Raw genomic sequence first — 20,986 nt, 5'->3', positions numbered from 1 at the left:
CAAGCTGGCAACCCTGGTCATGTGCCCTTGACCGGAACCGAACCTGGGACCCTTCAGTCCACAGGCTGATGCTCTATCCACTGAGCCAAACCAGCCAGGGCAAGGATGTTCTTTTTTAAAGTTTCTTTCTATAGGATCCCATTCTTTCCCTAATTTATGTATGTATGTATGTATATATGTATGTGTGTATGTATGTATTTTATTTTGAAGGCTGTTGTATGTAGCAGACTTTTGCAGATGGTCTCGGGCTACGGGAGAGTCACTTACTGGGACAGGGTAGGGTTGAAACTCAAGTACAGCGTTATAGCATTGCCTCAGTCCCCCTGCAGGGCTCCCACCTGGAAGTCCCATCCATCTCCCTCTCACACCGTGGTTAAGCTGCCAGGTTTTGAGTCTAAAAAATCAACCACTTACTAGCTCTGTGGCCTGTGGCAAGGCGTTGAACCTATCTGGGTCTCAGTGTCCTCGTCTGTCAAATGGGGATAATGATAGTACCTCAGTGTGGGCAGTTTAACATCACACCTGATCCATATAGTATGGGCTCTGTAAGTGTTGCTACAATAATCTTTCCTCATGTCTCCCACAAAACGGCTTTCAAATTTGTTCGTTTTTCAATAATTTTTTTTTATTGATTTGAGAGAGAGGAAAGGAGGGAGGAAAAGGAGGGGGGGGGTGTTGTTCCACGTATTTATGCATTCATTGGTTGCTTCTTGTATGTGCCCTGACCAGGGATTGAACCTGCAACCTTTTGGTGTACAGGACAATGCTCCAATCAACTGAGCTACCTGGCCAGGGCTCAAATTGGTTCTTTTTTTTTTTTTTAACGCAGGCTGATTTGTAACTATGTGCCAGACACTGGATCTATAGCAGTGATCAAATTGGACACAAATCCTTGTCTTTATGGAACTGACATTTCAACTGGGAGGCAAAATAATATGACCACAAACAAAGCGTTAGGTCTGTTAGGGGATCCGTGCTATGAAGAGAAATAAAGGAGTGTAAGGGAGACCAGTCTGTTATATAGAGGGGAGCGGGTTTGGGGGGGAGGGGGGTTCTATGCTAAGGTGACATCTGAGCGGAATCATGGCTCAAGAGAGGAAGAGAGCAGTGCGGTTAGACTGGGGGAAAGAGTTCCAGGCAGAGGGAACAGCAAATGCAAAGGTCCTGGGGTACAACTGTGCTTGGCAGATCCTACGAAGGCCAGGGGGACCGGCGTGCTAGTGCGGCCTGGGCAAGGGAGAGGGCAAGAGAGAGGAGGGGGGAGGCGGGCGCAGAGGGGGCCGCGGCGCGTCCCTCCCCGCCTGGCGGCCACAGCGAAGACCCGGCTTCCCGCGGCGTGCGGTCCGCGTAGGAAATGCCTCGTTTTCCCAAGAGAGGAGTTCGCGTCTCTTCCTTGCACTTCAGACTACAGACTTCACGGGAGGAATCTCCCAACGGGAAGGAAGGAAAATCCCAAACGACGAGGGGAACCAGCTAAACAACATGTGTTCTAGTCGCACAGGGAACACGTGTGTGTGTGTGTGTGTGTGTGTGTGTGTGTATGGCCATAGAGTCCACACCAAATTGTCCACAACGGCGACCTCCGGTGTGTGGGTTGATATAAAAAAGTTTCCTTTTTCATATTTGAAAAAAAAACACAAAACGTTTTACAATCATGTCTGTTGAAAGACACGCCTTAGGTCGCCAACCCTACCATGAAACCCAGCCCCCAGGCCTCTGGCGATCTAAAAACCCGGAAACGAGCCCCCAATCCGGTCCTGCCTCAGCCCCAGAGTCCTGTCCCCAGCCCCTCCTCCCTCGGACCGGGAGTCCAGGACCCCAGCCACCCGCTCCCCCCACCCCTCACCCGCCTCCCGGCCCCGAACCAGAGTCCAGTCCTCCGGTCCCGGAGTCCAGGCTAAGCCTCTAACGCCGCGCCACGTGAGCGCTCTCCCAGAACTCCCCACTGTCAATCTCAGCCCTGGCCCCGCCTCCCGCTCTGCCGCTGGGATTACACCGAGTCGGCCCCGCCCCTTCCGCCGGGGCTGTGGCTCAGGCTGGGCCAGTTTCCCCTTTCTGGCCCCGCCCCCATTCGGGGTCCTTCCCCTGCCCGATCCTTCTTTGGGGCCATCCACAGAATTGCCTGACGCTCATAACAGGACAACAGGCGGCGATATTTCCTTGGTTTTTATTCTCCGCCTACAGGGGCAACGTATTAAGTCCCGTTCAGGAGGATTCTAACGGGAACAGACACTGTTCCCTCCCCAAGCACCGAAGCGGGGTTTCTGGCACCGGCGCCGACACTAGACGCCTCGGGGCGGAGCCCAGACGGGCCGTGGGGGTCCTTGCGAGCGGCGCGCTCTATAAAGTGGGACGCGAGGCCGGCCGCGTTCCTGGTGGAGAAAGTTAGAACTGGTTGAGTTCTTCTTCCTTCTCTGGTTTCGTTCCGTCTGCGCGGCGGGGCGTTGGGATCTGGGCCGCGCGTGTAAGGTGCCCGGGGCTGTGGCGGGATGGCGACGTTGTCGCGTGGTTGGGGTCGCGGCCTTCGCCCCGCGGGGTGGGCTGGGGCGTCTGGAGCGAGTGGGGGACGCTCGCCGTGGGGAGGACTCTTGTCGCCGGGGCTGGGCTGTCCCGCCCTCGTCTGCGCCGTCGGCCGGCGCGCTGCCCGGGCCTCCGCCATTTTGTCCGTCTTCCTCGGGGGCGCGATGCGTGAGGCGCGGAGTTCTTCTGAGATTTACCGCTCGTGCTGCCCTTAGGACCGCGCTTCTGTGTTTTCAACCCCCGGCGGCTGGCCTGTTTTGCCGCCTCGAACAAAGACGTAGGGGAGTTAGGGTCCCAGAGGTCACGAAGGAAAAGGTGGGAGTGGGGTCTCCGCGTGAATGACTGGTGTTCGGAGAAGCAGACAGGAATGGTCTTAGGAGAAAGCAGACGAGGCCTTTGTTCACCTTCAGGAATCATTTCCCTCCGAATAGTCTGTTAAACGTTAGTTCTGAGCTAGTCGGTCCTTAATGTCTTGGACTTGGGTTTCCTGGCTGCTGAGCAATGGCAGGCGCCCAGCCTACCGGCAGTGAAGCTAATTTTCTTTCTTTTTTTTTTTTTTTTTTTTTGAAGCTAATTTTCTGTCTCCCCCACCAAACCGTCATGTCCCAAGTGGAAAGGTTTTTCTCATCCATTCGTCATTGGCATGCCGTCTTTTTGCCACTGCCCCATGCGTTTCTTTATTCGTGCCTCTTTTTATTTTTATTTTTATTTTTTTCAGAGAGGGTGGGAGAGGGAGAGATCGAAATGTCAATGCCTCCTGCGCGCCCCCTACTGGGGATCGAGTCCACAACCGGGCATGTGCCCTGACCAGGGAATTGAACCGTGACTTCCTGGTTCATTGGTCCACTCTCAACTACTGAGCAACACTTTTTACTTTTTATTATTGAAATATTCAGACATACAGGAAATACACATAATCTTGATATCTGAAACAAGTCACATGTTTGTGTTATTTGCACTTAAAGGGTTTGTTTTTTCCCCTGCACTTAGTGTTTTGAAAGTAAATTCATTTCATCCAAAGTAGTTGCCAGTTGCGTTCCTGAAATAATATTTCCTATTTAATGACAATGCCGTTGTCACCCCTAATGTTTCCCAGTCTCTTAAGTGCTGGTGGTCTCAGTCCCTGAAGGTGAGTGGCTTTGGGGCCTGGTTGCAGAGGGACTGGGGCTCCCATGATGCTCAGCACTAGACTCCGATCACCCCTAAGGACACAGTGCCTCCTGGGACGTTTGACACATGGGGGTTCAAGGGACCCCCAGACTGTTTCTTTGCACACCCTCACCAAGGCCTTCCTGTGTTACAGGTGTCTCTTCAAGCTGAGGGGTCACCCACCACCTACCCCATCTTGGTAAGAATCCTTGCTCCCACTCCCTGACCCACCCAGGTCTAAAACACCTGCATTTTAAGTGACTTCACATCAGATATCCCTGGGACCTAATTTATATGAACAGTCATGCTCAGTATTTACATACAAATCCCAGCTCTGCTATTGGTGGGTTTGAGGTGTCAGTCAAGTGATTGTACTCCTGAGCCTCAGTCTCAGTTTCTGTGTCTAGCATCTGACACAGCATGTCAAGAGCAGAGAGGTTGCCCTCTCATAGTTGGGGGTGGGGGAGGAGTGGAGGCGGCATGATATATCCTGCCTTCGAAAGGAAGGGTTGAATAAAATGAACTGCACAAGCTGTGAAAGGAAGAAATATACATATATTTTTGGTTTGGTGGGGGACTAATCAAAATTAGTTTTCAGACTTAGCAGGAGAAAAGAAACAGTGGCTAGCAGTTAATACTGTCACTGGTTTCTAAACTGGATACAGTATATCAGCCAAGTTGAGACAGCTTTCCATGAATCATGCACATATAAACTTAGATTTAATAAAGTTACCCTTTACTGACCTACAGCTGTTAAAATGCTAGGGCACCATGGCAGGTAGTTCACAAGTGTTTCAAAGATCTAAGTCGTAACATGGGCCTGGATACAAGTTACGCAAAGAGAAGCACGTGTTCTGGCTGTAGGAGGGCCTTCCCTCTGCTCCCTGTTCTCGGGTCTTCCCACACTTGCTGGCAGGCCCTTTAGGGAGGAGAAGCTGCTTTTTGTGGTCAGCTCAAGTTTTGGATCATCTAATTGTCATATTTATATTTTTTAATTGATTTCAGAGGAAGGGGGATGGATAGATAGATAGATCGATAATGAGAGAAAAATCATTGATTGGCTGCCTCCTGCACTCCACCACCCGCCCCCGGGGTTCAAGCCCACAACCCAGGCATTGTGTCTATGACCAGGAATCCAACTGTGACCTCCTGGTTCATAGGTTGACACTCAACCACTGAGCCACACCGGCGGGGCCCTAATTGTCTTTTGAGGGGCTGATGCTCTTCACTGTAAGCGCCCTCTGTGAGGGAATTTCTGGGAAAGTGTGGAGGGAGGGAGGTGCCAGCTGGACAGGTGTATGGGGGGCGGGGGAGATAGTGTCTCTGTCTTTTTTTCTTTTCTTTATTGTTGAAAGTATTGCATACAGGTGTACCGGTTAATAATGGGGATTTTTTTCAATAGATGGAGTTCCACGTAGGTTGATATATATGCGATTTGATACGTATGCTATTTATTGGTAGTTCATCTGTAGGCAAGTGGCTCTGGGGCCTGGGTGAGGAGGGGGACTAGGGTCCCTGTGATGTCCAGCACTGGGCTCTGATCTCCCCTGAGGACATGGTGCCCCCTGGGATCTTTGACACCCAGGGGTCTGAGGGGCCCTGGCTCTGGGGAGGGATGCATGGGGGACCGTGGCTGCCCTGCACCCCACTGACTGCTTCCCCTCCCTGCTCCTTCCTGCAGGTGGTGCCTCCAGGAGTCAACAGCCCCCAAACCCCCATCCTTTTTGGTAAGAACAGAAGTGTCTTCTTAACTCCATAGTCATGTTACGTCTCTAATGTTACAAATTTCTAGTTAGTAAGACCTAGATTGTGGTGGTGGTGTTCCTTCAGACCTCAGGAGCCCAGTGAGCTGGGTGGTTTGTTCGTGTTCCACAGCTGAGGACCTGCATGTACAGAGACTCTGATTTCCCCGCGCCCCTCTCCTTTTTGGAAAGGGGAAAGGGCCTTATTTCTGCAACCTCCATGCACATTGGGGTGCTGCAGGGTGATGGGGGTGCTCTCTGTTTCCCTCTTCCCTGCAGCTAAGGCGGCAGAACCAAGGAGGTTGGCTTTTGTTGTTGTTATTAATTCTCACCCAAGGGTATTTTTCCCATTTTTTTTTTTTTTTTTTTTTTTTTAGAGAGAGTGGAAGGGAGAGGGAGAGACACAACAATTGGTTGCCTCCCTGACCAGGACTGGGGATTGAGCCTGCAACCGAGGTACATGCCCTTGACCAGAATCAAATCTTGGGACTTTTCAGTCCATGGGCCAACGCTCTAACCACTGAGCTAAGCCTGCTAGGGCTAAAGAGATTGGTTTTGATCCCCACTAATGCCACTTTGACCTGAGGGGCCATTTGTGACTTGTCTGCCTGGCTGAGGTGAAGGTTCTTGTGTGGGTGCTGTGGCCTGGCCTTAAAGCGGGGTCTCCAGGGAGGGCATCCCCCAAAACTGTCAAGCCACCCCTGAATCATGTGACCTCCACTGTGCAGAGATGAGATGTGTAAGGAGGTAGATGCAGGAGCAGTTGGGATTAGATTAGAAACACGGTGTGGGGGGTGCTTGGGGCCCCTATGATGTCCAGCACTGGGCTCTGACTTCCCTTGAAGACATGGTGCCCCCCCAGGACCTTTGACACCTGGGGGTCTGAGGGGCCCTGGCTCTTGGGAGGTATGGATGGGGGACCACGGTTGCCCTGTGCCCCACTGACCTCCCCTCCCCCACTTCTTCCTGCAGGTGTTTCCTCCAGGGATTGAAGGGCCATTGCTCTAGGTAAGAACAGAAGAGGCTCCCTCATTCATAGAATGTGCATTATGCTAAGGTCAAGGCAAAGGCTGAGCAGTGAGCTGAGCCAGGCATGCTTCTCAATTGGTTGAATCTGCACAGTAATACCATTGGGTAAGGGGAGGTTTATGTAGGAGGGGCTGGGGGCACTGCAGAGAGACACCCTGTGTCAGGGGCTGTGCTTGGGGCCCCCATGATGTCCAGCACTGGGCTCTGACCTCTCATGAGGACTCTGTGCCCCCTGGGACCTTTGACACCCAGGGGTCTGAGGGGCCCCAGCTCCAGGGAGGTGGTGTGGGCTGTAACTGTTTCCCACGCCTGGTGCCCCTGTGTCCCTGCCTGCAGCTCCCTTGGTAGCACCCCTCAGGCTTCCTGCTGTTTCCCTCCAGGGCAGCTGTGACCATGGCCGAGAACATGATGGCGCAGGCGCACCGCCACCACACATACACCGAGCTGCTGGCCATTGCACAACACTTCCAAGCAGAAGCCCAACGAGCACGTGATCGCCTGGATCCTGCGGGTGTATGGCCAAGGCGGCATGGCCCTGGTCCTGAGTTCCCAGGAACTTGACCAGCGACCTGACCAGCAACACCATCTTCAACTGCCTCTGCAGGGATCGGTGGGTCGGCCGCAAGGCACTGCTCGCCTGGCTGCTGAAGGCCTGGCGCCAGCGCTGGCAGTCCTTCCTGCACTTCGAGGTCACCGAGAGGGCCTTCGGAGTCACCGTGGAGCAGGGTATCCAGCTGCACGCCAGCTGAGCATGCTGGAGTGGATCTACCATGAGCCTGCATTTGAGCAGGCACCATGTCCTGTGCCTGAGGACATGCCCTTCACAAAGGGCTTGCATCAGCGCCTGGTGGCACTGGCCAGGTGCTCCGAGATGCAGCTGCCGCTGGTCGCCCTGCCAGGCAATGACATGACGGTGATGGAGGTCCAGGGCAGAGACCAGCTCAGGGACCACCTGTCCTAGCTCCTGAGCCACGGCATGTCCCAGGAGAGGGTGGACAAGGAGGGTGATGCTCCACGTCAAGGAGGCCACACGTAGCCGCAGGCTCCCGGATTACATGCTGGAGTAGGAGCAGCCCCCGCCTCCCCCTTACTCTATCCAGGCCTGCGGGTAGGAGCCAATGGCTCCTTACCTGCCTGTGGGCCCTGCCTAGGAGCCTTAATTTCCAGGGCTCAGGGAGCTGGGCTCTTGGGAAGATGTAAAGTCCCCTGAGGGACCGGACCGCCCATCTGTTCTGTTTTTAAGATGTAAGGGTTGAGCATATATATATGTATGTATGTATATAGATTTCAGAGAGGAAGGGGGAGAGAAACATCAATGATGAGAATCACTGATTGGCTGCCTCCTGCACACCCGCTACTGGAGATGGAGCCTGCAAGCCGAGCAAGTGCCCTTGATCACAATCGAACCAGGGACCTTTCAGTCCGAAGACCAATGCTCTATCCACTGAGCCAAGCTGGCTAAGGCTGTTGAGTTTTTTATGGGCAGGCCACCCTCACCTAGGTTTTGAGGAGCCCAGAAAAATAAGGTGTCCTTGCCCCTAGCTACTTCATGGGTGTCACTGGCCAGAGCTGGTGGAGGGGAGCTAGCTAGCTGGGCATAGTGGTTCCATAGAGAACCCAGCAGGTGTCTTACATTTAAGCTGAAATGGCATATTGGGTGGGCCCCCAAAGCACTATAGGCCCAGCGGGGAGGCCCCGTGACCTACAACATGAAGCTTGCACTGTTTTTATTTGTAATGCATTGTTTTCACTTAATATTTAAGCATATACAGCACTTCAGTTCTAAGCGCACTCGTTTGTCTTTTTCTCTTAAGACTTTTGTTTGTAACGCCTTTCCCTTCTGAAGCCAGCTTGCTGTTTGCTCACCTGGGAAGGGACTTCCAGGCCAGTCCCCGTGTCCAGCTGCATGTGTGGTTTCTGGCCAGTGTCTGGGTTAAGTGTTGGCACCAGGAATCCCGCTGGGGGTGGGGAGTGAGGGCTTAAATGGTGAGCATCGCTGTGTATGAACTGTGGTGCCTGATGTGGCCCCCATGCAAAGCCATTTCCAGCACCCTCATGGCGCAGGGTTCTGGACACAGGCCTGTCTCCATGGGCCCTGCTGAGAGGGCCGTGCTCCGCCAAGCCCTGGGAGCCGCCCCCAGCAGCAGGGCAGGGAAACCTGAGAACTCAGTTGGGCCTTCCCTGAGTGAGAAGAAGCTGGGTCCCTCCCAGGACCAAGTACAGAGGGTATTCTGGGTGTGGTGGTGGGGTGATGGCTACCTTCAGAGCCCAGGGCATTGTCCCCTGCCCACAATGCTGAGATTAGGTAGACCTGGGCCAGGCTCTGTTGGTCGCCCCAGCTTTCTTCTCAGTCCAGGGGGCTCTGCACCCTGTTTTCCCTCAGGGGAGGGAGGGTTGGAGGGTCCGGGTAGCTGGGATTGACAACCTCCAATTCTCCAACTCTACCATTTGTAGTGGGCACAGAGTGAGTGACAGCTGGTACACACCAACACCCCCACCCCTGGTGTTTTGATCCGGGGTGTTCACACACTTGGGCCTGATGCCTGGCTGGTGGGGAGGGCAGTGGCTGCGGGAGCAGAAGTGCTGTATGAGTCCTGGGCTCACTGGCCTGCCACACCAGCCATGTGTGGCACATGAGCCATTGAGGTGTGGCTGGGACCGGGTGGCGGTCCTGAGAACGGTGCAGCTGCACCTGCTCTGCGGGTCCTGGGAGGTTAATCTCGGGTGCTGCGGTCTGAGTCTTGACGTGGCCTGTGGCTTCCTGAGTCACGCAGCCTCAGGCTCGGTGCTGAGCAGCCGTGGGGCCAGGCTTAGCTCCAGATACAAGACAGGCCTGACCCCACCCCAGGAGCTCAGAGGGCTGGAGGTGCCACTTGTCTCGTGGACATCAAGTCTAAGGACTCAGCCTTGTTTCTCACACCACATGTGCCATACCTACTAATACCATCCCAGCATACCCACCACATGCCATCATGCATGTAGAGAAACACATCAGTACGCCCCTAGAGGCACCTACACACATACCAACACAGACTGCATGTGTGCATAGGGGCCTGTCAACATGCAGAGGTGTGCCATCACATGCAGAAAGTCTGCACATATAAAGTGCAGAAACATTCAGACATCTATGCATGTACATGTGTGTGCACACAACCACTTGTGACTTCCAGGCCTGGGTGCCCTGTGTGTCCATCCGCCCACCCCCCCCAACACACACGCACACAGAAAGTCACAGAAGCTGGTACAGCGGGTGAGTGCACATGTTGGGGTCCAGGGTCAGCGGTGGGGAGGGGTGCCCCGTTCCGTGGCTCACACAGGGTCTCCCCAGGCCCGCAGGCAGCCGGGTCTCCAGGCCAGCAGCCCCAGCCCTGTGCAGAGCGCCGCCAGCATGGCCACAGCCCCAGCCAACAGGGGCACCATGGTGGCTGCGGGGAGAACGAGGGGTGAGTCTCAGGGTCAGGACTGGAACCCTCCTATTCCCACCCAACACCAAGGGCCTCACCCGTGGGAGTGGCAGGCTCACGGGCGCCGTGGCAGGGGACCCCGTGAGCTGGGGGCCGGGCCGGGGCGGTCAGCTGGCGGAAGCGGCCTAGTGGGCAGGGGGCTGGGCACCCTGGGAGGCTGAGGCTCAGGGGCAGGCCGGTGGAGTCGTTGCGGTAGAAGAGGGAGATGGTGACATTCCTGCAGAGAGAGCAGGCGTGGCAGCCACTGACCCCAAATCTAGACAAGAGCGTGTGAGCGGAGGAGCTGGGCTCCTGGCCGCCTGTCACCCTCCTGATGGCCTCCCTGGCCAACGCCCCCTCCAGGCCCGTGCCTGGGCGGTCCTCTGCCCGCCACCATCCCTCCTCTTGACAGCTCTACCCGCCCATTCCCAGGCGCCCCCCTCCTCACCCTGCATCGTCGTCCTCGTCGAGGTCCCCCAGACGCCTCCGGAACTCGAAGCCCAGGCAGGCAGCGTAGGGCGGGGTGTGCCCGTCGTAGAGGCCCAGGGCCCCCTGGAGGGCCAGCAGGGTGCTGTCGTGCTGCAGGCACATCAGGGCTGAGCTGGCTCCTCCCTCCTCCCCTGGCGACCTCTTTCCCTGCGCTCTAGACTCCTGCATCCAGCTGCCTCCCAGCTGTCCCCAGGCCCCTTAGAATCCCAGCCCCCAAATCTGCTCACCTGGAGGCAGTCCCACCCGTTACAGGGGATCATTTAATACAGATTGGTCACATGGCCCTGCCGGTGGCTCAGTAGTTGAGCATCGACCTGTGAACCACGTGGTCGAGGTTCGATTCTGGTTCAAGGGCACATACCCAGGTTGTGGGCTTGATCCCCAGTGTGGGGCGTGCAGGAGGCAGCCGATCAATGATTCTCTCTCATCATTGATGTTTCTATCTCTCCCTCTTCCTCTCTGAAATCAATAAAAATATTTTTTTTAAAAAAACACATTGGTCAAATGGATGCAAAATATGATTGGACAGCTCAATCCAACAGCCTGTCCCCCTAGAGGAGCTGAATTCTTTCTCAGAACACCATCTCCTCCCTCCTTCCAGACGCTATACCTCTAGTGATATGTCTGCAGCTGTGAGTTACCCAAGGCAGTGCTGAGGTTCCATCGAGACCACTGGCTCTTCCTCACCCCAACGGCCATCCCCCTCATCCCTGTGCCCTCGCCGCCTCCCTGGCCAAAGACTCACAGCCGAGTACATCACCATCTTGAGGGGCAGCCCCAGGCGCTGGACCCGAGAGAAGTTAGCAAGGATGGAATCCAGCAGGATCCCTGAGGGGGCAAGACCAGGGTGCTGAGAACCCCCAGAGGGAGGTGCCCGGCCGCCCCCGCCCCACACCAGCCCCACACCTCACCCCCTGTCAGCTGGGCCTTCTCTGCTGCCCGGGGTGGGCCCACGTGGGCCCCAATGTCCAGAGCTGAGATCCGGGCTAGTGTCTGCAGGACATCCGGGGAGGCCCAGGACGGGAGGGGGAGACCGTGGGCTCGCTGGGGAGAGACGGGGAGAGAGGACAATGCGACCGGATGTCCTGAGCTCTTCGGGGTCCCCTCGCCCTCCCAGTGCCTGTGCTTGTTCCTGCGATCCTCTCTCCACCCCCATCTGAACCCTGCACGGGCTGGGGCTGGCCGGGTCAGGAAGTGGTGGCTTGGGCAATAGCGATTCTTTCTAGTAATCACCATCACCCCGCAGCCCGGCAGCCTTTACCTGAGACCTTGGGGCCAGAGGTGTTCCGGAATTCAGCCATTTGGGAGGTTGGCCCCGTCTCATGGTGCCGGTAACCACATACCTCCTAGCATCCCGTAGGGTCTGGGGCAGCCCCCTAATCGCACACATTGCTAGTCCCACCGTGCGGTTGGGAACATTCCCAGCAAGTGGGGGAAGCCAGGCCTAAGCACCAGGCCACGCCGGGGATGACAACCACAAAGAGGAATTGCCAACACGTAGCCTTGAACCTGAGTGTGGCACGTTGCATGGATTGACCCATTTTGATCTTCACAGCAACCCCAGGTGTTCACTCGGTGTCCCCAGCCCCATGGTGCACATGGAGAAACTGAGGCACTGAGGCCTGAGTGACTAGCCTGCAGGAACATGGGTATTGGGCTGCAAAGCTGGGATTTGAACTCCGCTTGCCTTAGCCACTTGGCTGGGTGGAAGCTCACCTGGCACATCAGTGTGTCCAGAACCTTCCATGCCCTGCGGAGCGGCTCCCCAACCAGGGACAGCCCCGTGCAGTTCTCCAGGTGAGCCAGGAAGTCCTGGATGGACGGGGCCCGGTGAGTCTGGAGGGCCGCCACGCCCGCTCCCCGCCCCGTCCCACCGGCCCTCTCACCGTCCAGCCCTCCAGCGCCGTCTGGTACTCGGCGGCCTCCGTGGCCTCCCGCAGCAGCTCGTGGTATCGGGGACAGCTGCGCGTGGGGAACCTCAGCAGCTGGGGGAAACTGAGGCTCAGAGAGGACAGCAGCATGGCTGGGGGTGGGGGAGTCGGGGCCGTGGCCCTGTCTCTCCCAGGCCTGGCTGCGCAGCACGGGGACACGGCTCACCCACCCGGACAACTCTGCCCCCGGAGCTCCTGCTGCTCCCACTCAGGCTCCCGGGAGCCGCCCGCCAAGCCCGGCACCTCCTCTCCTCGGGGCCTCCGCCTCTCTCCACGCCTCCCACCCTGGCCTGGCCGACCCCCTGACCTTGTCCTCAGTGACCGGCACCGTGTGCACAGGGATGGGCCTCCAGGCGGCCTCAGGGCGCCCCGGGCCGGCCTCGGGGAACAGCCCCGCCAGGTTGGCCTGAGCGCTCTCCAGCGTCCGGTCAAAGTCTGTGCTGCGGACATACACCTGGGGCGGGAGGGGCAGGCGAGGGGGCGACGGTCACAAGGGGACCACAGTCGGGGTCAGAGGTTAGCCGCAAAGCTTTGGATTCGCTTTGGAGTTGAAAGGGGGCAGGAGTCAAAACATCAGGTCAGATTTGAATGTCTGAACTTCAATGTTGGAAGTTGGGATCAAGGGTCAGAGGTCAATGGCAGGAGCAGCTGGGTTGGAGGTCAGAAGTTGGGATCAAGGGTCAGAGGTCAATGGCAGGAACAGCCGGGTTGGAGGTCAGAGACTGGGTGGGTGTGTAGGATTAAGGGGGTCAGCCGAGTCATTGAAAGTCAAAAAGGAAGATCAGAATGGAAGCTGGAGGCCAAGAATAGGAGAGCGGGATGGAGGACACGGGGTCAGAGTTCAGTACATGTCTATCAGGGATCAGAGGTCAGAGGTCAGGAGGAATGATATTAATTAGGGGATGTCAGAAGACAGAAGAGGTGATAGGAAAAGAAAGATTTGGTGAAGGGTAGAGGTCAAAGGTTTGAGGTCAGGAGGGCAAGTTGATTCAATGAAGGTTAAAGACAGAATCGGTCAAGTTTTGGAGTGAGAGGGTGGAGGTCAGCAGGTCTGGTTGGTGTTGGTGAGAATGAGAAGACAGACGTAAAGGCCAGAAAATAAAGCTAGAATTGATGGAGGTCAGATGTCAGAGGTCAAGGTGTGACTCAGATTGGGATGAGGTCAGAAGTCGATGATTCAAGATCAGAGGTCAGACATAGGTGCAGATCAAGTTGATGGGGATCAAAGGCCAGAGGTGGAGGCCCAAGGAGAGCATGGGAGTCAGCAGGGGTCAGAGGTGGGAGGTCAGGGGCCAGGGGAAGGTCGACAGGGCAGTACCTCCTCCCGCCGGTACTCGGGGCTCAGAAAGGCCTCATAGCGACTCCTCAGGAAGCGGCCCAGCTCCAGCTGCTGGCGGACCCCCTCCTGGGGACAGAGAGGCTCAGCAGACCCCTCCCCGCCCGGCCGCACCGCTCACACCCACCCCAGCTCCTCACCGAGGTCAGCTGGCCCAGGCCGCGCGGCCACAGGGCGGACACGGCCTCCTTGTGCGGGTCGGTGGGGTAGGAGGCCAGCGGGGCCCGGTCACCGTGGCGGAACACCTGGGGAGGGGACCTAGTCAGGGCCGGCCTGGGGGCGGGGGGGGCGGGGACCGGGCCGGGGTGGGGGCACCTCACCACAGCCACGAACACCAAGGGTCCTTCCGCCAGGGCCTGGGGCAGGAGCAGCAGCAGGAGCAGGAGAGGTCCGATGGGGTGGCCCCGAAACCCCGGCCCGGCCATGTCCACACAGCCAGACGCTGAGCTCAGCCGGCCGTCTGTGCACAGCCCCACCTGCCCATTACCTCCCAGCGCCGCACCAGAGCAGGTCCCGGCACGCTCCCCAGCAGCCGGCTCCCCCGGCCTTAGCCAGCCTCAGGTTACCCCATGGGGCATTCTTTTCTTTTCTTTTTCCTCTTTTTTTTTTTTTAATATACTTGCTTGATATCAGAGAGGAAGGGAGAGGAGAGAGAGAAACATCAATGATGAGAGAGAATCATTGACCCACTGCCTCCTGCACGCCCCACACCGGGGATGGAGCCTGCAACCCGGGCATGTGCCCTTGACCGGGAATCGAACCGCGACCTCCTGGTTCATAGGTCGACACTCAACCACTGAGCCACACCAGCCGGGCCCCCATAGGACATTCCTGGCCCCCCAAGCCTCTGCCCCAATGGCCCCTCTACCCAGAATGCCCTTCCCCATCACCATGGCCACCATTCTGGTCTCCTAGACAACCCTCTCAGGTTCTGGTGACTGGCTGACCTCCCCTCTCCCCCTCAGAGGCCCAAGAGCAGCAGAGGGAGGTCAAGCAACCTTGCACCGAGGACTCATGGCCATGAACTTTCAAGAAGTGAGGGCGGGTCCGGTGGGACGGGGAGGGCGGGGCGGGGCGGGAGGGGCTGGGTCCTGACCTCCCGCTCCCCACAGAACGTGACACTGGCCATCGCCGTGTTCACCATCCTGGCCTCCATCTACTTCTTCAACAAGGTGAGCGCGGGGCGGAGGCGGCGGGCGGCTCTGTCAGCGGGTCCCCGTGCCCGCGTCCTGGCCTCCCCTCTCCCGCGTCCCTGCATGCCTGTCTGTCTCTCCTCCTCTCGTAGGCTCAGCGATGAGAAAGAGAAGACACAGGACAGCTTAATCCAAGAGCCCTGCCTCTGCCCCGACCATGACTCTGGCCTCTGAGACCTAATAAATGTGACTGAGTCAGCACAGCCAGCTCCGTCCCAGTCCCAACACCTCAGCGGCTCTGTCCCGGGGCCAGGCCTCTGGGTCTGAGGGAGGAGGGAACGAGGGAGGAGGGACTGGGGCCTGGACTCCTGGGTCTGAGGGAGGAGGGGCTGGGGGCCTGGACCCCTGGGGCTGAGGGAGGAGGGGCTGGGGGCCTGGACTCCTGGGTCTGAGGGAGGAGGGGCTGGGGGCCTGGACTCCTGGGTCTGAGGGAGGAGGGCCTGGGGGCCTGGCCCCCTGGGTCTGAGGGAGGAGGGGCTGGGGGCCTGGACTCCTGGGTCTGAGGGAGGAGGGGCTGGGGGCCTGGACTCCTGGGTCTGAGGGAGGAGGGGCTGGGGGCCTGGACTCCTGGGGCTGGGGGAGGAGGGGCTGGGGGAGGAGGGGCTGGGGGCCTGGACTCCTGGGGCTGAGGGAGGAGGGGCTGGGGGCCCATATTCTCAGATTTGAGGGTAGGGGCCCAGAATTTGAGCTGGGTTTTGAGGGGTGAGTAGGAGTCTGTCAGGAGTGTTTAGAGAGGGAGCATTTATTCCACCTTTGGGTGCAAGAGCACAGAGGAGAGAGAGAGCAGGGCTGATTGGCCACTCGGTACCAACACAGACCGCTCTGTACAGCAGATTTCATTTCTTCTCTCTGAGCCCCGGTTTTCTTATCGGACAAAGATGTCCTCTGGACCCAGAAGGCCACTGCAGGGACAGCCCGAGACCGAAGACGAGCATCGTAAGCGTCCAAGCGCCTGCAGTCATCATCTCTTTTGTTACATTATAGCAATACGTCTTTTCTTCCCTTAGCAAACTTGTATTCAACCTTCAAAACCCACCGGCAATGCCCCTTCCTCCCGAAGTGTCGGGATGCCCAGGACAGAGTCAGTCCCGGGCTCCTCCAGCCCCGCCTCCATCCCCAGCACGTGGCTTGCCTGGGTGATACCTCAGCCAGGGGGTCCTCAAACTACGGCCCGCGGGCCACATGAGGGTGTTTTTGCCGTTTTGTTTTTTTACTTCAAAATAAGATATGTGCAGTGTGCATAGGAATTTGTTCATAGTTTTTTTTAAACTATAGTCCGGCCCTCCCACGGTCTGAGGGACAGTGAACTGGCCCCCTGTTTAAAAAGTTTGAGGACCCCTGCCTCAGCCTCTGGTTGAGCTTTCGCCACTTTCTCATCCGAAAAGAAACGATTGCATTTCAACTGGAAATCGGAGAAGGCGGCCTCTTCATAGGATGGCCAGACATGCTGGGCTTCCCGGGAAAGGACCACGTGGGCTGGGGATCGCCCACACTGTGGGCCAATGGTTCCGCTCACTTGGTACTTGCGCCCCCTTGAACGCTCAGGCGTCCTGGTTGCCAGTCTTACTTATTGAGTCTTGGCTGCAATACTCGGAGTCACCACATAGGGGTAGTGTTGGGCCATCTTCCCAGTCAGAAATGAGTCCGTTCCAGGAGGGAAGCGGGTTCCGCAAAACCAATACTTGGAGGCTGGGGAAGTGTGTGTGTGTGTGTGTGTGTGTGTGTGTGTGTTGTGTGTGTGTGTGGTGGGGGGGGGGGGGGGTGTCCTCGCTGCTTCCACCCCCACACTTCCCTGGCTGGCCTACCTTGGACCCTCGCCCCAACCCCCTTTTTAAAAAATATATTTTTTAAATTTCTTTATTGATTAAGGTATCACATATTTGTCCTCGTCCCCCCATTTCCATCCCACCCCCCTCCCCACACATGCCCCCACCCCCCTGTTGTCCTTAACCGCTGGTTGGGCTCATATGTCTGCACACAAGTCCTTTGGTTGATCTCCCCCTTTACCCCCACCTTTCCCTACCCTCCCCCCAAAAATATTTTTTATTGATATTTTTTACAGAGAGGAAGGGAGAGGGAGAGAGAGTTAGAAACATCGATGAGAGAGAGACATTGATCAGCTGCCTCCTGCACACTCCCCACTGGGGATGTGCCCGCAACCAAGGCACATGCCCTTGACCGGAATCGAACCCGGGACCCTTCAGTCCGCAGGCCGACACTCTATCCACTGAGCCAAACCGTTTAGGGCCCAACCCCCTTTTTCTTTCTTTTTTAAAATATATTTTTATTGATTTGGGAGAGGGAGAAAGAGAAACACCAATGATGAGAGAGAATCACTGATCGGCTGCCTCCTGCATGCCCCACACCGGGGATGGAGCCTGCAACCCGGGCCTGTGCCCTGACCGGGAATCGAACTGAGACCTCCTGGTTCCTACATAGGTCAGTGCTCAACCACAGAGCCACGCCGGCCGGGATCCAGCCCCCGATTTCTATCCTCCACCCCTCACAGGGGTCTCTCTACACCCAAAGTGGACCCTCTCCTCCCTGTCACAGCCCCTCGGCCGGCACTGAAGGCTGTGGGCACCGGCTTCCCCAGTCTTCCTCTTTAAAAACCTGCGTCCGGCCCGGCCGGCGTGGCTCAGCGCCTGAGCCGAGACCTATGAACCAGGTCATGGTTCAATTCAGGTCAGGGCGCCTGCCCAGGTTGCGGGCTCAATCCCCAGTTGGGGGGAAGGGGCGTGCAGGAGGCAGCCGATCAATAATTCTCTCTCATCATTGATGTTTCTCTCTCTCTCTCTCTCTCCCTCTCCCTTACTCTCTGAAATCAATTAAAAAAATATATATATTTTTTGCCCTAACCGGTTTGGCTCAGTGGATAGAGCGTCGGCCTGCAGACTCAAGGGTCCCGTGTTTGATTCCGGTCAAGGGCATGTACCTTGGTTACAGACACATCCCCAGTAGGGAGTGTGCAAATTCCTATGCACACTGCACATATCTTATTTTGAAGGAGGCAGCTGATTGATGTTTCTCTCTCATGGATGCTTCTAACTCTCTCTCCCTCTCCCTTCCTCTCTGTAAAAAATCAATTTAAAAAAACCCCACACATATATATATTTTTTTAATTCATCCATCTCCTTAACCACCGGTAACTGAGAGAGGGTTTTGTTTTTGTAAATGCCATGCCCCATTGACTTTGCACATGCTGTGCCCTCTGCCGCGAGTGTCCTTTTCCACCTCTGCTCTGTGTCAGCCCTTCCAGAAGGCTTCCTGGGAAACCCCTCCCTATCACATATACCTCCCCCCCACTACTCCCCCCTCTATCTTCAGTGGCTATAACTGGGGGGAGGGGAGGGGGGAAGACCCGGAATCGAATCAGACTCCTGCTGGACCGGACCCGCAGCGTGAATCTCGGCTGTCGCGTTTATAAAACGATTTGTTGGCAAAGAGCTGGGTCTTGGCGTCCCCTGGGCCTTCCGAGCACTTAGTGCTGGGCCCCGGGAGCTGCGGCTGCAGGTCCACAGCCACAGGCCGTGGAGACGGATGGGGCTCGGCTCGGCGCGGGCTCCCTGGGGCCTTTGGAACTCCCCACGCCCGGCCCGCCCTGGCCACCAAACCCACGGGGCCCGGCGGGGCCTGGCCGCGGAGAACGGTAAAGACTCCCCGGAGGCCCCAGGAGCCGCAGGTCCAGGGCGTTGCTGCCGCGGTTTCCGAGGACAGAAAGCGGCAGGTTTCTGAGCTCGCTCCGGGGACACGTTGGAAAAGTCAGAACGTGGAGCAAAAATGAACCTTTAATTTGGGAACATTTGGGCGTTGGAACTCGAAAGGCAACGGGGTTCCCAGAGCAGGGCTGGCTGGGGGCACAGAGAAGCCGGGTGTGGACGAAGGCCCTGGGGCCCCCGGGAAGCTGGAGGCCCAGCGAGGCGTCCGGGGTGCGGGGACCCTCGGTTTTAGGGAGTTGAGCGAGTCCCGGGTGGGCTGTGAGCCTGGTCCCAATTCCCATCCCATGTCTGCATTCCCATCTTAGATCCGGCCGCGGCTCTCCGTCTCTCGCTGGGCTGTGTCACTCACTGTCCGTCTGTCCGTCCGTCCATCTGTCTCTCCTCCCCCCCCCCCCCTCCTCCTCCTCCTCGGCTTCGGCCCAATGCCAACTTCGTCCATCTGTCCGGGGCCTCCCAGTTTCCGTCTCTCACTGGGCCTCCGTTTCATCTCCCAGGTGGTCCCTCCCGGCAGCCGGACCGTCTCACCCCCTCCCCGTGCGGCCTCGGCCTCGGGGCTGCAGGATCCCATCCCGTCTGCATCACCCACTGCTCCCCCAGCACCTCCTCTTCCACTTCGCCTGCTCTCTTCTGGGTCCCTGTCCCCCTCCACTGGGTCCCTGTCCCCCTCCACTGGATCCCTGTCCCCCTCCATCTGGGTCCCTGTCCCCCTCCATCTGGGTCCCTGTCCCCCTCCACTGGATCCCTGTCCCCCTCCATCTGGGTCCCTGTCCCCCTCCATCTGGGTCCCTGTCCCCCTCCACTGGATCCCTGTCCCCCTCCATCTGGGTCCCTGTCCCCCTCCATCTGGGTCCCTGCCCCCTCCCTCTGGGTCCCTGTCCCCCTCCATCTGGTCTCTGTCTCCTTCCATCCAGGTCCCCTCCCACCCCTGCTTCTCCTCACCACCTCTCACCACATCCACATCTAGTCTCACCTTCTCCCTCCCTCCCCTCACTGCCCCCCTCCCCTCACTGCCCCCCCCTCAGGTCCTGGCAGGAAGGTTGGACCTGCATTCCCATCGCCCGACCCCCCCTGTCTCCGCCCCAAACCTTTCCCTGGGCAAGACCAGAGGGTCCCCCACAGCCGCTGCCGGAAGGCCTGGTCCCCGCACACATGGAGCCGGGGTTGAGGCAGCCGCTGGCCCCCGCCAGGGCGAGCCCCAGGGGTCTGAGCAGCACCCAGACCTCGGCCAGGTCCGGCCGGGCCTCCCGCGCCCCCAGCAGCCTCAGCAGCAGCAGGTGGAAGGGGAGCCAGCGGAGGAAGAGCGGGGCCCCCGAGGCCCCGGGCAGCGCCCCCAGCGGGGGCCTCCCCGTGAGCCCGGCCCGGCGCAGCTGGGCCTGCAGGAGGCTGTGCAGGGCGCCCCGGACCCCAGGGGCACCCCAAAGCCGAACACCAGCGGGCTCAGTGCCAGGCCGGACAAGTGGGGCAGCTCCCTGGGAGCCCTGAGGGGAAGTGGGTGCCGGGCTCTGCCCTCCTTGCCCTGAGGCTCCTGTGGGCCTCAGTGTGTCCAACAGGGCGGGGGGCTCGGTGAGGGAGGAGGAGAGGGGGTCCTGGTTTAGAGACGCTCACTCCCCGCCTCTCCCTCCCATCACTCCCTCCGGCCCCTTCTGGCCTGGCCTGCGCCCCCTCCCCCACCGTTCTCCCTCACTTGGCATTGAGCCCGCCCCTCCCCTGCTCACACACCTGCCGTGGCTCCCCACTGCCCCTGGACAAAGTCCCAGCCCCTCCGCCTGGCCTTTCACTGAGGCCCATCAAAGCCCTCAACTCGACCTCCCGCCGCGTCCCCTGGAGCTCGGCCCGCCCACCTGCTCCGTCCCAGCCGCGACCCCCTCCCTGTCCATCGCCGGGGCCTCCTGCGGATTAGAGTCTGGGTCTGGGTCCCCCGGGGTCCCCAGTGTCATCACCACAGGAGCCTCACAGGAGGACGTGACTAACACCCTAAACCCAGTCCTCGGTCAGGTCAGCCTGAGACTGGGGGGAGGACGGCACCCACTCGCCACAGGACGTGTCCCAGGATTGGGGGGGGGCGCCCACAGAGCAAATGGAACGGACGAGGCTGTTAGGCTGCCGCTCCGCCCCTCTTCGTTTTATTCACCGAACAAGGCCGGGGACCCGATAAGCCGAGCTCCCGGGATAGAGTCCGACCCTGACATGGACCCGGCCGGGACCTGGGCAGGCAGGTCCCCCCCCCCCCCCCGCCGGCAGGAGGGTCGGAGAGGTGGGTGCTCAGACCCCAGGAACGGAGCCTGCAGCCGGCAGGGAGGGCCGGGAGCCGCGGAGAGGTGTCAGGTGAGGGGGATGCGCTGTCTCCTGACAGCTGTTTCCCCACTTGGGTGACAGTCTGTCTGTCTCCCACCGCCGGGAGCACATCCACCCGCGGCCGGGGCTCCGCCTCCCTC

General features: G+C 58.3%; 1 protein-coding gene, 2 long non-coding RNA genes and 4 other non-coding genes across 8 annotated transcripts; 6 read left to right on the top strand and 1 right to left on the bottom strand.

Annotated features, from left to right (window-relative positions):
- The first annotated feature begins 3,684 nt into the window (after positions 1 to 3,684).
- On the top strand, positions 3,685 to 3,775 carry LOC114227389 (small nucleolar RNA SNORD88). Its single transcript, XR_003613433.1, has one exon. It is a non-coding gene; the product is annotated as a small nucleolar RNA SNORD88 (small nucleolar RNA).
- Positions 3,776 to 3,822: 47 nt separating this feature from the next.
- Positions 3,823 to 8,231, top strand: LOC103297747 (uncharacterized). Its single transcript, XR_008554896.1, has 4 exons — positions 3,823 to 3,868; positions 5,351 to 5,396; positions 6,384 to 6,419; positions 6,821 to 8,231. It is a non-coding gene; the product is annotated as an uncharacterized LOC103297747 (long non-coding RNA).
- On the top strand, positions 5,179 to 5,269 carry LOC114227388 (small nucleolar RNA SNORD88). Its single transcript, XR_003613432.1, has one exon. It is a non-coding gene; the product is annotated as a small nucleolar RNA SNORD88 (small nucleolar RNA).
- On the top strand, positions 6,213 to 6,304 carry LOC114227387 (small nucleolar RNA SNORD88). Its single transcript, XR_003613430.1, has one exon. It is a non-coding gene; the product is annotated as a small nucleolar RNA SNORD88 (small nucleolar RNA).
- Positions 6,617 to 6,707, top strand: LOC114227386 (small nucleolar RNA SNORD88). The gene has a single exon (XR_003613429.1). It is a non-coding gene; the product is annotated as a small nucleolar RNA SNORD88 (small nucleolar RNA).
- A 1,464-nt stretch (positions 8,232 to 9,695) lies between the features above and the next one.
- Positions 9,696 to 14,215, bottom strand: ACP4 (acid phosphatase 4). Of its 2 annotated transcripts, none has more exons than XM_008154319.3 (11): positions 13,960 to 14,215; positions 13,780 to 13,884; positions 13,622 to 13,708; positions 12,611 to 12,757; positions 12,259 to 12,357; positions 12,089 to 12,184; positions 11,284 to 11,416; positions 11,118 to 11,200; positions 10,332 to 10,462; positions 9,943 to 10,121; positions 9,696 to 9,865 (listed from the first exon to the last, which is right to left on the bottom strand). In XM_008154319.3, the coding sequence occupies exons 1-11, from the start codon at positions 14,062 to 14,064 to the stop codon at positions 9,750 to 9,752; spliced, it is 1,281 nt and encodes a 426-aa protein (XP_008152541.1). In that variant the 5' UTR covers positions 14,065 to 14,215; the 3' UTR covers positions 9,696 to 9,749. The 2 variants fall into 2 exon arrangements, with proteins under 2 accessions (XP_008152541.1, XP_054566125.1); XM_054710150.1 differs by having other exon boundaries at positions 10,332 to 10,435.
- A 343-nt stretch (positions 14,216 to 14,558) lies between these two features.
- LOC114227344 (uncharacterized) lies at positions 14,559 to 15,035 on the top strand. Its single transcript, XR_003613387.2, has 3 exons — positions 14,559 to 14,674; positions 14,752 to 14,811; positions 14,925 to 15,035. It is a non-coding gene; the product is annotated as an uncharacterized LOC114227344 (long non-coding RNA).
- Positions 15,036 to 20,986: the final 5,951 nt, after the last annotated feature.

The sequence above is a fragment of the Eptesicus fuscus genome, chromosome 21 (assembly GCF_027574615.1).
Source record: "Eptesicus fuscus isolate TK198812 chromosome 21, DD_ASM_mEF_20220401, whole genome shotgun sequence".
Lineage (NCBI taxonomy): Eukaryota > Metazoa > Chordata > Mammalia > Chiroptera > Vespertilionidae > Eptesicus > Eptesicus fuscus.
Note: the sequence above shows the minus strand (reverse complement) of the source record. Positions and strands in the feature narration are given on the sequence as shown.

Coding starts and splice junctions, on each gene's coding strand:
- ACP4 (XM_008154319.3), bottom strand. CDS start 14,064: ATGGCCGGGCCGGGGTTTCGGGGCCACCCCATCGGACCTCTCCTGCTC. Junction 12,185..12,258: donor CGGCGCTGGAGGGCTGGACG/GTGAGAGGGCCG, acceptor CCGTCCATCCAG/GACTTCCTGGCTCACCTGGA. Junction 10,463..11,117: donor AGATGGTGATGTACTCGGCT/GTGAGTCTTTGG, acceptor ATGTGCCTGCAG/CACGACAGCACCCTGCTGGC.